The sequence below is a fragment of the Mus pahari genome, chromosome 16 (genome assembly GCF_900095145.1).
Source record: "Mus pahari chromosome 16, PAHARI_EIJ_v1.1, whole genome shotgun sequence".
Classification (NCBI taxonomy): domain Eukaryota; kingdom Metazoa; phylum Chordata; class Mammalia; order Rodentia; family Muridae; genus Mus; species Mus pahari.
The window spans coordinates 25,878,020-25,892,532 of NC_034605.1; the positions used below are offsets into that span (position 1 = coordinate 25,878,020).

Genomic DNA, 14,513 nt, shown 5'->3' on the forward strand with positions numbered 1-14,513 from the left:
CCTTTTGCAGCTCTTTGATGATAAAGAGTTGGATGGTGCGATGGAAATCAATCTGGGCATTAACAAAGGGAAGGTGCAGACAAGCCTTGGTATGCTTCAGTCATTTATAAAAGGCAATTCCACATTTTCAAATCAAAATAGAAGCTACAGTCAGATGTAAAATGAAACTTTACTGCGTATTTGCTATCTAGTTTCTTCCTTATCTGCAGTCTTCATTCCTGCAGAATACCTTCATGAATGCAACACCGATAAAATATTTGAGCGCATTTAAGTTCTGTGATTGCTGCTTTGGGTTCCTACTGACTTAATGCACAGAATATGTCATTCTTTCACAGTCTTGTAAAATATATTCTGGGGATGGATAATTTCAGACACTTTGAAGTAGCCTAAAATAGTGTCATAGTACTAATGTTTAGCAATCACGAGGTCAGGTACAAGATAAAGATGGGACAAACATGATTTAATCGCTATGAATTTTGATAAGATCTACAAAATTCATCTGCATGCTTCCAGTCATGGTAGTAATAAAACCAGATTTAAAACTCCTCACTAAAGCTGGAAAGATAACTTAGCAGTTAAGAGCAATGGCTGTTCTTACGAAGAGCACAGGCACAATTTCTAACAATCATTGTTTTACAGAGCCATGTGTTTAATGCCAGTCAGTCACAGAGCATTTGATGATCTCCTCCAGCAGATGCAGGCTCCCGGCATGAATGTGCTACACAGACATACATGTATGCAAACTGTTGATACACAGCAAATGAACACAAATATAGAAAAGTTTAAAATGTAAAGTCCCTTCATAACGGTAGCAATATATAAAATGAAATTTCTATATCATTATAATTTATTAATATTGCAGTCACTAAAAGGCTTGAGTCTCCAGGAAGACTGTATGAGAATAACCACAAGCTTACACTGTTTGTGAGATTCTGGCTTACCCACAGAATTATACAACTGAGAGTTCTTTCATGCTTATTAAACAAATGAAGGAGAGAAATACTTTTAGTTTCTCTTCACTGAGCATGCCAACATGCAGGTACAAGTCCATCCCTGTGACTCAGCACGATGGGGCTGAAGACTGCATAACCAAGGGTCAGAAACTCTTGAATATTTATCATCAAGGAACTGTCTCCCAGCGACAGACTTAAAAACAGGGAAAGAGCACAATCAGTCCAGTAGAAGAAAACAAAACAGAACATCAGAAAGAGGACACTCTGAGCAGCTCTCAGCTCAGGGGGAGTTCTGTAGAGAAGCTTGGAGTTCTGAAGGTAGAGGACATGCTGGTGGTGCTTGTGGAGGAGAAATACCATGTAGCCACTGGCCCCTCCCATGGCACCCTGAAACGCTGCATCTCTCAGGACCATGAGAGGGAGAACAATCCATTTGATTTTCTGACTTTCTAGTGTCAAATAGCAATAATAGTCACTATTCTTATGCTGTGATGTATTCATAGCTATACTTCTAATCGAATGGATTAGGTTCATACTTATTAAACCATTGAGTATCCAAAAGAATGAGAAGAATGGAAGGATGTGCCATGCAGACTTTGGTCTTAGTCTGTTCCACCCAGATGCTCTGGGACTGATAATGGTGGCCTGGACCACAGTGAGGAGACTGCTGGTGCAGATGGAGAGGCCCCGGGCCACCCTCTCCAGGTAAGCAATGATCTTGCAGCCTATGTCATCCATGAAGTTTCTCAAACCAAAAACTGTTATTGTCTTTTGCAATCCTTTTGCAAGCAGAAGTATGATGTTTGTAAAAGCCAAGTGAGTGAGAATAAGGTGTATAGGTTTCTTCTCAGGGCTTCCCCACCAACTGAACATATAATTCACAGAAACAGACATGTTCCCCAGAATGCCAACCATAGTCATGAAGAGAAAAATTGTTTCCTTAATAAACTTCAAAACCATTTTTACTTTCTGGTAGAAAAACTTGTTTCAAGGATGCAAACACATTTTCAAGAAGGTATTAGTAATGCCAGACATGGATCTGAAAAACATATTTTGCATAATAGCGTTTTGTGGAATTCATGAAGCAGCCATGGACACATGTAATGTTGCAGATGATCTCCCTGAAACTCCTCCTTTCCCTGTGGACTCTGGGATAGTGTGTGTGCTTTAGCAGGTGAATTTGGTGATGGCTATTCAAATCTAAAGTTTTAAAGATTTTTATTTTTTAGCTCTTCACTAGCAAAATGACTTCTTCAAATGTGTGTGTGTGTGTGTGTCTGTGTGAATATACATTGTCCTTGTTAACTCTCAGCATAGTTGAATTGAAATACTAGTTTCCACAACCAAAATTTCTTCTTCTCTTTCTCATTGTACTTCATCATATTTCCCTACCCAATTCCCAAAGCCCGAGGCTCATGCTGAACCTGTCCTCCTTCCCCACATCACACACAGACACTGGGAGACCCTGGTGCTCAACACCTGTAACACCTGTCAGAGTTCGTAATACCTTTCACACTGCCTCCTCTTGTTGGATATTTCTTTCTTATTGCATCTTTATTGGAATAGCAACTTCTAGATTTACATTTACCTCAAAACTTCAATTTCTACATCTTTTCTTTAGATTAATTTACTTATGTATATGAGTGTTCTGTTTTTCTGCATATATCTGCATGACAAAAGAGGGCTTCTGATCCCATCATAGATGGTACTGAGCTACCATTTCAAAGATGGGACATGAACTAAGGACCTCTGGAGGAGGAACCAGTGCTCTTAACCACTAGGCCATCTTTCAATCCCCAACTTCTAAATCTTATGTTTTAAAAGTTTATATACTGACCATTCTATGATTTCATTCTATATAAATATTTATTAGTTATTTTTCATGTTAATTAATTTTTTAATTATTATTATTATTAATTATTTTACTTACTCACTTTGTATCCCAGTCACTGCCAGTTTTAAAATTAGTCCTCAATGTCAAGTCAAACAGCTTAATGTTTCCAAATAAAGCCATATAGTTAACCCCGAATCCTCAAAAGAAATGTTGAAAAATTTATGTAACTACCAGATTACACCTGGGAGGGTGGTAAGAGGAACCCTGTGGTACTTTCTAGGATGGTGGTTAGCATAAAGCTGTGATCCCAGGTTACCTGTGACCCCAAGGAATGACCTCAGGGCACCTAAGGATGCATGGAGCTGTCATGCACCAACTGGGGCTAATGAGAGAGATGGAAGTGGGGGATTCATGAGGTGTTAGCTGCTGCCATTTGATGAGTGTGGTTTATGAGTAAAGATTTCTCAATATGGCTGCATGCAGCACAGTACATTGGGCATACAGTTGTGAGCATGGACTCTCCCATCTGAGAGGTCATGGTGACATTTGCCTCTGTGGAGCCTTGGGAGCAGCATTTATGTCACTTTGTTTTACAACCTGCTGCTTCTGTTTCTTTTCCAACCTGTTTGTCAGGCAGGCTGCTTTGTTCTATAGCAATCTGAGCTGACTCCAGGACTTAGACCTCTGTGGGATGTTATTCTTCATGTTCAGGAGCTCCATTATCATCACTAGGGAATTTATGGTAAGCTTTGGACACCTTTTCTAAAATAAGAGACATCTGGATATTTCACAGTTTTTTATGGGTTCAAGTGTGTTCTGAGTATTTGGAATGCCTCTGTTCCCTGTTCTACTTTCTGTAGAATTAACAGGATTGCTTTTATGTCTGTCTTGGTGATCTTAAGTGTGACTCTCATAATTTTGGTCCAGGTGGCCTCATGGTGTTAAATTGCATTTCAATCGCTCCTCTGTCAAAGAGGTAATTATCATTTGTATTGGTGCATCCTAGATATCCCAGTGCCATCCTAGTTATCTGCACATAATGAAATCTGTTTTATGTATCAATACCAAGTGTGTCGGCATTTATGAGCATACTTGTTATTTAGCGTTTAGTAAGAGAGTAGAATCTGTCAAAATCCCTGTAATAATTCACCCTAACTCCTTACAGAAAATGTTAACATTCTCCTGCTCATTTGATGTTTGCTTTCCTGGGAATTGCCCATTTTCTTGTACTCTTTTCCCCTTTCCAAACTTTAAATTGTATTTGAGAGGAGATTCTGATATTCCGATACATGATTCCTTCCTACTGAAGTGGATTGTCAGAGGCAGGAGAGATGACACATCCTCCACATTATCTTGAGAAATGCTATAGAAAATTAATTTAAAAGACAGGATACACTTAAATGTTTAGATAAATGGATGATACCATAAACGGTGTGAGTCCCCAAGAGCCTTAGGCAGGCTATAACCTTTCATCCTGTTTTTCTAAAACAAGCAAGCAAGTAAGCAAACAAAACAAAGTTGCTGTTCGCTGCTTAGTACTGGGATAAAATTAAGATGAACTGTTTCAGGACTAGTTTATAGCCTGGATCCTTTATAGCAGTGCTCTCAAGACGGTGATAGTAACTATTACAGTTAGTGACTTATACTTCTCTATATCCACCAGGCATACAATGACTATAGCTAAGGTAAATAAATGTGTATAGTATTATGTGATAATTGAGAGGACAGGTATAAAAGGGAAACCATGGACTTAGGAGTTATGTTATTGTAAAAAGAAACATGCCTGTATTTCAAAAATGTAAATGCATCAAAACTGAAACGTACAACCTTACAAAAATCTGTGACACTGTTGAAATCACAACACTGGCAAACATGGGGCTAATCACAAGAGCTTTTCTTTTCTTTTGTCATTATTTTCAAGACAGAGTTTCCCTACGTTAACTCAGCTACCCTTGAACAATGATCTCACAGTCTCTAATGCTGAGCTTACTGGAGTGTATTATGGTTATCTCTAGGGTTTGATAGGCAACTGAAAATCTTCTCTGTCTTACTGAATTCTTTTTAAAATTTAAGGAGGTAACCTCAAAGACCTACCTAGAGTTCTGTCCTAACTCCAGCCTGAGGATGGATAGCCATGCCTCTGCATTTCAGTCCCATTTCTGTATCTCCAGGAACTTGTCTTTTTGATCTTTCTAAACCCAGAAATGAGCCCTGTAAGAGTCAGAAGGAAAGCGCAGGACCCAAGGCTCACTGTCTTAATCAACTCAACTACTCCCTGTCTTAATCAGAGAGACTTCAGCTTTAGTGAATCTCTCCATGACACATCTGAGGACATCTAAGATCTTACCTCCGTGGACTCACCTGGACCTCTGTGGTGCAGACAGGCTCTGGAGCACCTCTGGGAAGGTGACACTTGCCAGGTCATATTTGTACTGTCTGGATCTGTGGGGGTCTCAGCTGCCATCAGGTACTGCGGACTTCAGGTTTCATGTTGTCACAGTGTCAGGGGGAAGGAAGGCCACTGCAGGCCCTAAGTCCCTGAAGTACAGCTTCCCTCTCTCCCACAATTATTACATCTGTTTTGCTTAAAAGTTATTTCCAGCTTAATTAGAGTTTAATTATTTTGGGAGGAAGGATGTAAGGTGAGAAAATGAACAACTAACCAAATTTCTGTATACTGAGTTTCCCCAATTTCCTGACTTATTTTCACCTTCCCAATGTGCCAGCCTGTGTCCCTGGTATGGGACCAACTTCTGTCACATGCCCACCAAGTGACTTGCTTCTCTTTCTTATATCCCTTGTTAGGAATAGAATAAATGATGCATAGCACCCAGGAATTCTGCTTCCTGAGGACGTTCCAAATATAAGTTTTGTGTTCCTTGTCTACCTGTGTAGTTCAGTAGTAAAGGTCTTTTTATTACTTCATTCCTGCACAGTAAATGACATGTAGCACTTGAATTATCAGTGCCTTCTCAACCTTGGCCTTATTCCATAAGCAATGCTTACTTACTCTAAAATGAATTGAGGTCACTTCTGAAATGTATGTGTGCCCACATGTGGTCATTCCAGACAATTTTCATTCTAGAGCCTAGGAGGCAACTTCCTAACCTGAATGCAAAACAATGTAAATAAATGTGTGTGCATGAGAATAGAAGTGATGACATCATTATTTTGTTCTTGAAGAGAAGCACCACTGGGTTTCCTTGAAAGATGAATGACTATTCTCCCTCTGTGTCCTGATTGATGGTGTCTCCATACAGATGTCCAGCTGGCCCATGAAAGAATCTGAAAATGCTTCTTCTGTAACTAAAATGTGAGCTTTTGAGGAAGCAGGATTTCTATACCCTCTATTGAATAGGGGAATCCGGGTGCAGAGAAACTAAGTTGTACATTACATATGTCAAGATAGATAGAAAATTTTTTAAAATATATATTTATTTATGTCATGTGTATTATTGCTCTCTTCAGACACACCAGAAGAGGGCGTCAGATTCCATTACAGATGGTTGTGAGCCACCATGTGGTTGCTGGGATTTGAACTCNGGACCTCTGGAAGAGCAGTCAGTGCTCTTAACCGCTGAGCCATCTCTCCAACCCCGATAGAAATTTTTAAAGTGATTTTTTTTCTCTGATCCAACAAGGACTAATTCCCTGTGATGCCTACTTCTTTTTCTTTGCTTTTTTCTCTGAGTCAGTGTTTCTCTGTAGCACTTGCTCTCCTGGAACTCATGCTGTAGATCAAGCTGTCCTCAACTTGGAGATCTGTCTGCTTCTCTCTCCTGAGTGCTGGGATTAAGGCCAAATTGACTCTATCTCTGATGGTTGTGCTATTAATTTAGAAAACTTCTAAGTTACTTCTTTGTGAAATATAAACAAAAAAATCAATTAAAACTTGTAGTGCTCTGACTAGTTTGTTCATTGAAAGTTAAAATTTTCGAAAGAGAGCCTTTTTTACAGCTTCCACCTAGAAGATCTGAAGAGAAAACTGGCCACCACAGACAGAGGACATTCTGGGGATCACTGGTGACCTTCATTTTGTCTTAGAACTGACCACTTATAAATGATATTCACTTGTAACAGAGTGGCATTTAAAATGAATAGATCCTGGTTAAGGAGATGGCTCAGTGGTTAAAGTGTTTTAGTGCCACCTCACTTAAATCTCTAGTGAGGTGACAGCCTACCACTAATGCCAACCTCAGAAACCAAGACAGGCTCTTTCAGGAGGAACTGGGAAGTAGGATGAGCCATTTGGCTGTGCTCTGTGTTTGACTAAAGGAAAGTGGAAGACATAGGATTCCTGACATCAACCTAATTCTCAAGTCTGCAGATGAGCACAAATATACAGGCACACACACACACACACACACACACACACACACACACACATGCACACACACAGCCCACTCACAAAAATACACACACATAAAAATGGAAATTGTAAAGAATTTCATAAGGCCACTGTTTTCTTTAAGAAATTAGAAAAAAAATGATTAAGCAAATGGATTAATTTGTGGTTTTTCTCTCCCTTTTTCTCTAGCAATGTTACAAAAAAAAAAAAAAACATGGACAGGGTACTTCCATGCATGTCAAATTATGTTCATCCAAATACCAATTTATAAGCACAGACCAAACACAAAGCGATCCTTTATTAAGCAAGGGAAAGGGAAAAGGTGGCTGAGCCTGAATCAGGTAGAAACAGCAGCAAAGCGCTTTGCAAGTGTTCATTTTAAGAAAAAAACGGGGAGGTCTATTTTAGAATGAGCTAGGACCTATTGGTAAGTTCTGATTGGATATTTTATTCAGGTTAATCAAAATAATGAATCTTTATGGCTGGACCTTCATGTGTCTTAGTTTGACCTCAGGAATGTGTCAGGCATAATTCCAAATAGATTTTTTAAACTGGTTGAGTGCATATTACTTTTAGCTTCAAAGATATCATGTATATTTAAGAGGTATTTAACTATTATAAGTTCTTTTGATTACTTAAAAAATATCAATACTGAGTCGTATATTTTAAAATAATTTTTATTAGTTTAATAAAAAAAAGAAACTGGTATATTAACACAATGGAATATTACTCAGCTGTTAATTTTTAAAAAATGACCTAATGAAATTTGCAGGCAAGTGGGTGGAACAAAAAAATCATGCTGAGTAAGGTAACTCAGAAGCAGAAAAATAAATCTGGTATATATTCACTTATAAGTGAATATTGACCTTTAAGTAAATGACAACCAGGCTATGACCTGTAGACCCAGAAAGGCTAGGAGAAGAGGAAAGTTCTGGGAAGGACACAGGATCTCCCTGGATGGATCAAATAGAATAGATTTGGAGGGGGTGTACTGGAGAAATGCCTCAGAGGTTAAGAGCCCTGGCTGCTCCTCCAGAGGTCCTGAGTTCAATTCCCAGCAACCACATGGTAGCTGATAACTATCTATCTGGTGCCCTCTTCTGGCATACAGGCATACATGCAAGCAGAACACTGAATTAAATAATTAACAAAATCTTTTTAAAAAATGGCTTTTATGGATGAATTGAGTCATGAATGAACAAAAACAAGGAGGATTAGGTTGGATGGGAAATGGTGTGGAGGGAGAGAGTGTGGAGAAAGATGGATGGAACTGTAGAGTATTTGAGTTCTAATGTGGAAATCCAGTGCAGTGCTAACTTCCTGGGAATCTGTGAAGTTCATCCTAATGACAACTCCTAGTAATAGGGAATACAGAGTCTCAACTGTCCATCTCTCATAGCCAGCCGAGGCTTCCAGGGGTCAGACTGGGCTGCATTCCATTGAGGTGTTTGCCAAAGGCGTCCCATAAAAATCCAAAAAACGAAGGGTTGGTATCTGATAACTGACATCGGGGCTCCATTGCTGAGGACAACATCTACACAGTTCATTGAACATGAACACATTGACTTGGTGACTACGTGGAGCCTTAACCCTCTACATTCTAAACTCTTTGGTGTAGAAAGATACTCTTACAGGCTTTAGAAAAAGAAATGTGGACACTGACTCAGCCACAAAACTTTTGACCTACAATCTGTGCCAGAAAATATGCCATGACAATAGTGGCACAGAACTTATGGAATCAGCAACCAATGTCTGGTTTTACTTAGAGCCCTGCTCCACAAGAAGGTGCCCATACTCAACACTGCTTGGGTAACCAAGAACCAGAGACTAGACAGCCCACAGAACTAGGGTAAAACCAAACACTACTGGTCTTTTTTTTTTTTTTAAGTATCAATAAAATGACCCCTAATGACCAAGCCCGCTCAGTCAGTCAACAGGTTCTCCAGAGCAAGAGTGAGGATTAAAAAGAAAAAAGACAGTTAAACAACATTATAGCATGACCTCAGTTCATTCTGAGACTGAAGGCAAATTTAATTTTCCCAGTCTACTTTTTATACCACTTTAATTAGATGCAAGTATTAGGGTGAACAGTACAATAAGGAACTACCATGGCAGTAAGCAAAGTTCTGTGATTACTGCCATGACAGTTAAGAGGGCTTGTCATAATGACCAAAATACTTGAGCCTACTGCCCAGTCCAAGCCCCAAATCACCTGAAGCCTACTTCTTTTGTTTCACCTTAAGATTAAAATTCCTGCCTTACCCTACTTCCCTATTATAGCCTAAAGTTAGATTCTTGGTGAAACTTACTTCCTTATCATGCCATAATGAGTTTCCTGCCTGAGCTTATGCCCCTGTCATGGCCAATGTCAGATTCCTGCCTGAAGCCCATTTCCTTGTCCTTGGCCAATGTCAGACTCCCACCAAGTGGCAACCCAAAAGGCCCTCCACACCCTAATGATAATTCTTCTATACTCATAGATCAGTATGTTATCCAGTCATCTTTGGGCTTTCTCCAGCCACGGGTAGAACAGACGCAGAGACCCACAGGCAGGTATTAGTCAGGAAGGGAGTCTATCTGGGAGGTCTCCACCAAATCCCTCCCCTCATAGTACAGGGGATCTTTTGAAAGAGGAAGAAGAAAGATTGTAAGAGCCAGAGTGGATGGAGAACACCAGTGGAACATGGCCCTCTGTCTCAAGGCTAACAGAGACTGAAGTAGCAAGAACAGGACCTGAATGAGTATACAGGAAGTCCTCTGGAGATATGGGAAGATCACTTCACAGACACTTGGTTAGTTGTTCATTTTCTCACCTCTCATCCTTCCTCTCAAAATAATTGAACACTAATTAAAGGTGGAAATAACTTCTGAGCAAAACAGATTCTGTAACTGTGGGAGAGAGGGAAGCTGTACTTCAGGGACTGAGGCCCTGCAGTGAGCTTCGTTTTCCCCTGACACTGTGACAATATGAAACCTACAGTTTGCAGTACCTGATGGCAGCCAAAGTACCACAGATCCAGACAGCACAGATATGACCAGGCAAGTGTCACCTTCCCAGAGCTGCTCCAGAGCCTGTCTGCACCACAGAGGTCCAGGTGAGTACGTGGAGGTAAGATCTTAGATGCCCTCAGTTATGCCATGAAAGCTGAAGTCTCTCTGACTAAGACAGAGAGGAATTGAAAGGCTCCATGAGCCTTGGGTCCACCACATTCCTTTTGACCCCACAAGGCTGGTCCTTTGGTTCAGAAAGATCAAAGGAGAAGAGTTCCTGGAGAAACAGAAATGGGACAGGAATGCTGAGGCATTGCTGTCTATCCTCAGGCTGGAGTCAGGACAGAGCTCTGAGGGTCATTGCCTAAGGTTTCTTATTTGGTTTTTGTGTGTTTATTTATTTATTTGTTCATTGTTCCTAAGGGATCAGTGAGATAGAGAAGATTTCCCAATATCTATCCAAACCTTGAGACAATAAAGAAACTACAGCAACAGGACTGGAGAGACAGAGGCAAGATAACCATTTTTCAATCATTTACATGGAGAGACTCAAAAAAATCACAAGAAAAAAATACAAATATAAAATTTTTAGCTTCCATGTTTGCCAGCGTTGGCTCCAGCAGACTCACTGGTGATTGTAAAGTTTGTACTTTTCACTTCTGATGCATTTCCACGTTTCAAGTATGGGCACATGTTTTCTTTCACAATAGCTTTGGAACTCCCCGTTATAAAGGTTTTTCCTTGTGGATTCATCCTTATAGTCTCTAGATTCTGTCACCTAATACTACAAATACTTATCTCCACTTCGGTCATTGTAAGCCTGGTGCATGTAGAAAGCTATAAACCACCAAGTGTAGCAGTTATCAAGACCATCTTGAGAATTTCTGCTCTAAGGATCCAGGCTGTGAACTAGCTTATCCTGAAACAGCTCATCTTAGTTTTATCCCAGAACTAAGTAGCAAAGAGCCACAATGCTTGCTGCCTTGCTTTTGGAAAATCAGGATGAATGAGGTAGATTTTATACCTCAGGTTCTTGGGAGCTGAACTCATGGGAACATCCATCTATCTAAACACAAATCCATCCTGTCTTTTAAATTAATTTCCTTTAACATTTACCAAATGATGTAAGAGATGAGTCACCTCTCTCCTCCGACAGTCCACTTCAGTAGAAGTGGATCACATACTAGAAGTGCCAGAGGCTGGTCTTATGTGTGATTCAAAGTTCGGAAACAGGAATAGTGGACTTGAAATGGAGGGTCTCCAGGAAAGCTAGCATTAAACAGGAAAAAAATGTTAATATTTTCCACTAAGACTTGGAGTTATTGATTGCAGCAATTTTTTCAGACTCCAGTCTTTGAATGAACAGTTAATGTTTATTCTAAAGACAATAACGAATGCTGATGTGCTTTCTATTAACGTCTGGAGTATACTTTATTATACGCAGATAGTCAGGATGCTATTGTAATTTAGAAGATTCTCTGATATAGGCCGCAATTATCGATTTGTCATAAGGCAATAACTGACATTTCTGAACTCATGAAGCCACCTGGAACAAATCTGGCAACAAGGCTAGGTTCCTACAGGTCACATATGAGATCAGAAGGATAAAGACATTTAAGGCAATCCTGTGAGTTTAGCAAGGAGAGTAGGGAACAGAGGCATTCAAAGTACTAACAACACACAAACCCAGAGAGACACTGAAGCATCCAGACATCTTTTACTCGAGAAAATGTACCCAGAGCTTATCACAAATCCCAGGGAAATGAGAGTGGAGCTCCTGAATGTACATAATAACATCCTACCGAGGTCTAAGACCTGGGCAGCTCAGACTCATGTAGAACAAAGCAGCCTGCCTGACAAACAGGCTGGAAAAGAAAAAGGAGGAGAAGCAGCTGACATAACTGCTGCTCACAAGGCCCCACAAAGGCAAATGCCACCATGACCTCTTAGATGGGAGAGTCCCTGCTCACAACAGTGGCTACAACCTACTGTATGCTCCTGCATGCAGCTATATTGAGAACACATAACTCAAAAACTTCACTCATCTCAGGGCAGCAGCTCACAAATCATTAATCCCTCCTCCCATCCCCCTTATCAGCAACAATTGATCGATGGCTAAGTTGGTCTAAGGTTCCATGGCTGCCCCATGCTCCCTTAGATGTGCTGAGGTAGGTCCCTTCTTGGGGTCACAGATGCTTTGAGTCATCCAATGGGATCACAGCCCCCTGCTTCCCACTCTCCTAGGAAGCATCCCAGGGTTCTACAGGGCACTGTCCCTGGCTGCAACCTGATGCTTACATGAATTTTTTACACAAGAGGCTTTTTGTTTGTTTTTTTTTTTTTTCAGAACATCTTTTGGTGATTCAGCTTTAACTATGGGACTTTATCTGAAAAGGTAACACAGTTTGACTTGGTACTAAGGACTATCTTTAAAAATATCTAGTAAACATTCATACAGAGTGAAATCGCATAATGGTCAATATAAAAACTTAATATATTAAGATGTAGAAATTGAAGTTATAAAGCTTTGGTGTCAAATGCAATTCCAGAAACTGTTGTACTATCCAAGACATAGATAAGAAAGGAATATCAAACAAAGGAGAATAGACTTAGAAGGCAAAGTTACTAAATGGGAGAGATGCTGTACATGTTGTTCAACAGAGTTTCCCAGTGTCTGTGTGTGAAGTGTCCCAGGTTCAGCATAAGCCTCAGGCTTTAGGAATTGGGAGAGGGAATATAAAGGAATGGAATGAGAATCAGAGGAGGAATTTTTGGTTATAGGAACTTGGGATTAAATTAAACTATGGTGAGAGGTAACAAGGATAATACATGCGCACACACACACACACACACACACACACACACACTGGAACTTGAGCAAGTCAGTTTTGCTAGAGTAAAGCTTAAAAATAATCTCCTTTAAATTTTAGCTTTGAATACCAGTTACCAACCTCACCTGTCAGTGCACATAAAATAATCCAGAGGCCATAGGGAAAAAAAGTTTCAGGGACCAAGTCTGCAGTATTACTTGTGTCCATGGCTGCTTCATGAATTCCAGAAAATGCTATTGCAAAATGTGCCGTTCAGATCCATGTCTAGGATTACTGAGGCTTTTTTCAAAACGTCTTTGCATACTGGATGTGACTTTTTCTACCTCGAAAGGAAGAAATTGTTTTGCAGTATATTAATAAAATAATTTTTCTCTTTATGACTGTGGTTGGCACTCTAGGGAATATGTCTGTTTCTGTGAATTATATGTTCAGTTGGTGGGGAGGCCCTGAAAAGAAATCCATATACCTTATTCTCATCCACTTGGCTTTTACAAGCATCATAATCCTTCTTACAAAAGGATTTCCAAAAACAGTAGCAGTTTTTGGTTTGAGAAATTTCCTGGATGACATAGGCTGTAAGATTATTGCTTACCTGGAGAGAGTGGCCCGGGGCCTATCCATCTGCACCAGCAGTCTCCTCACTGTGGTCCAGGCCATCATCATCAGTCCCAGAGCATCTGGGTGGAGGAGGCTCAGGCCAAAGTCTGCATGGCACATCCTTCCATTCTTCTCATTCTTTTGGATACTCAATGGTTTAATAAGTATGAACCTAATCCATTCCATCACAAGTACAAGACTGAATATATCACACCTTAAGAATAGTGACAACTATTGCTATTTTATGCAAGAAAGTCAGGAAATCAAATGGATTGTTCTCCCTCTCATGGTCCTGAGAGCGTTTCAGGGTGCCATGGGAGGGGCCAGTGGCTACATAGTATTTCTTCTCCACAAGCACCACCAGCATGTCCTCTACCTTCAGAACTCCAAGCTTCTCTACAGAACTCCCCCTGAGCTGAGAGCTGCTCAGAGTGTCCTCCTTCTGATGCTCTGTTTTGTTTTCTTCTACTGGACAGACTGTGCCTTTTCTCTGTTTCTAAGTCTCTCTTCAAGGGACAGTACATTGATGGCAAATACTCTAGAATTTCTGACCCTTGGTTATGCAACGTTTAGCCCCATGGTGCTGATTCACAGGGATGGGCTTCTGGCTAAATGTTGGCATGCTCAGTGGGAGAAATTGAGAAAATGTCTCTCTCATTTATATGTCTAAGAAGTGTCAAAGAAATCTAATTACACAAAGCAGTTTAAGCATGTGGTTATCTTCAGTCATGTGTGACTCAAATCCTTGAGCTGAGCTGAGAGAGAAAATCTTAGCAAATTACAGTAATATAGAAATCTCATTCTCCATTTGCTCTCATTCTCCATTTGCTACTCTTGAAGGGATTTTTTTAACTTTTCTATGATTGTATCAATTTTCTGTGTATATATATATATATATATATATATATATAAAACCTGCATTTATAACTATGCAACATGAGCATGCCCTCTGCCTGTAG

At 40.1% G+C, this 14,513-nt stretch overlaps 1 protein-coding gene and 1 pseudogene across 1 annotated transcript; one reads left to right on the forward strand and one right to left on the reverse strand.

Moving 5' to 3' along the window:
• Positions 1-1,016: 1,016 nt before the first annotated feature.
• On the reverse strand, positions 1,017-2,018 carry LOC110333982 (vomeronasal type-1 receptor 4-like). The gene has a single exon (XM_021215797.1). It carries the CDS (start codon positions 1,911-1,913, stop codon positions 1,017-1,019), a length of 897 nt encoding a protein of 298 aa, XP_021071456.1. The 5' UTR covers positions 1,914-2,018.
• Positions 2,019-13,196: 11,178 nt separating this feature from the next.
• Positions 13,197-14,224, forward strand: LOC110333992 (annotated as a pseudogene).
• Positions 14,225-14,513: the final 289 nt, after the last annotated feature.

Coding starts and splice junctions, on each gene's coding strand:
- LOC110333982 (XM_021215797.1), bottom strand. CDS start 1,913: ATGGTTTTGAAGTTTATTAAGGAAACAATTTTTCTCTTCATGACTATG.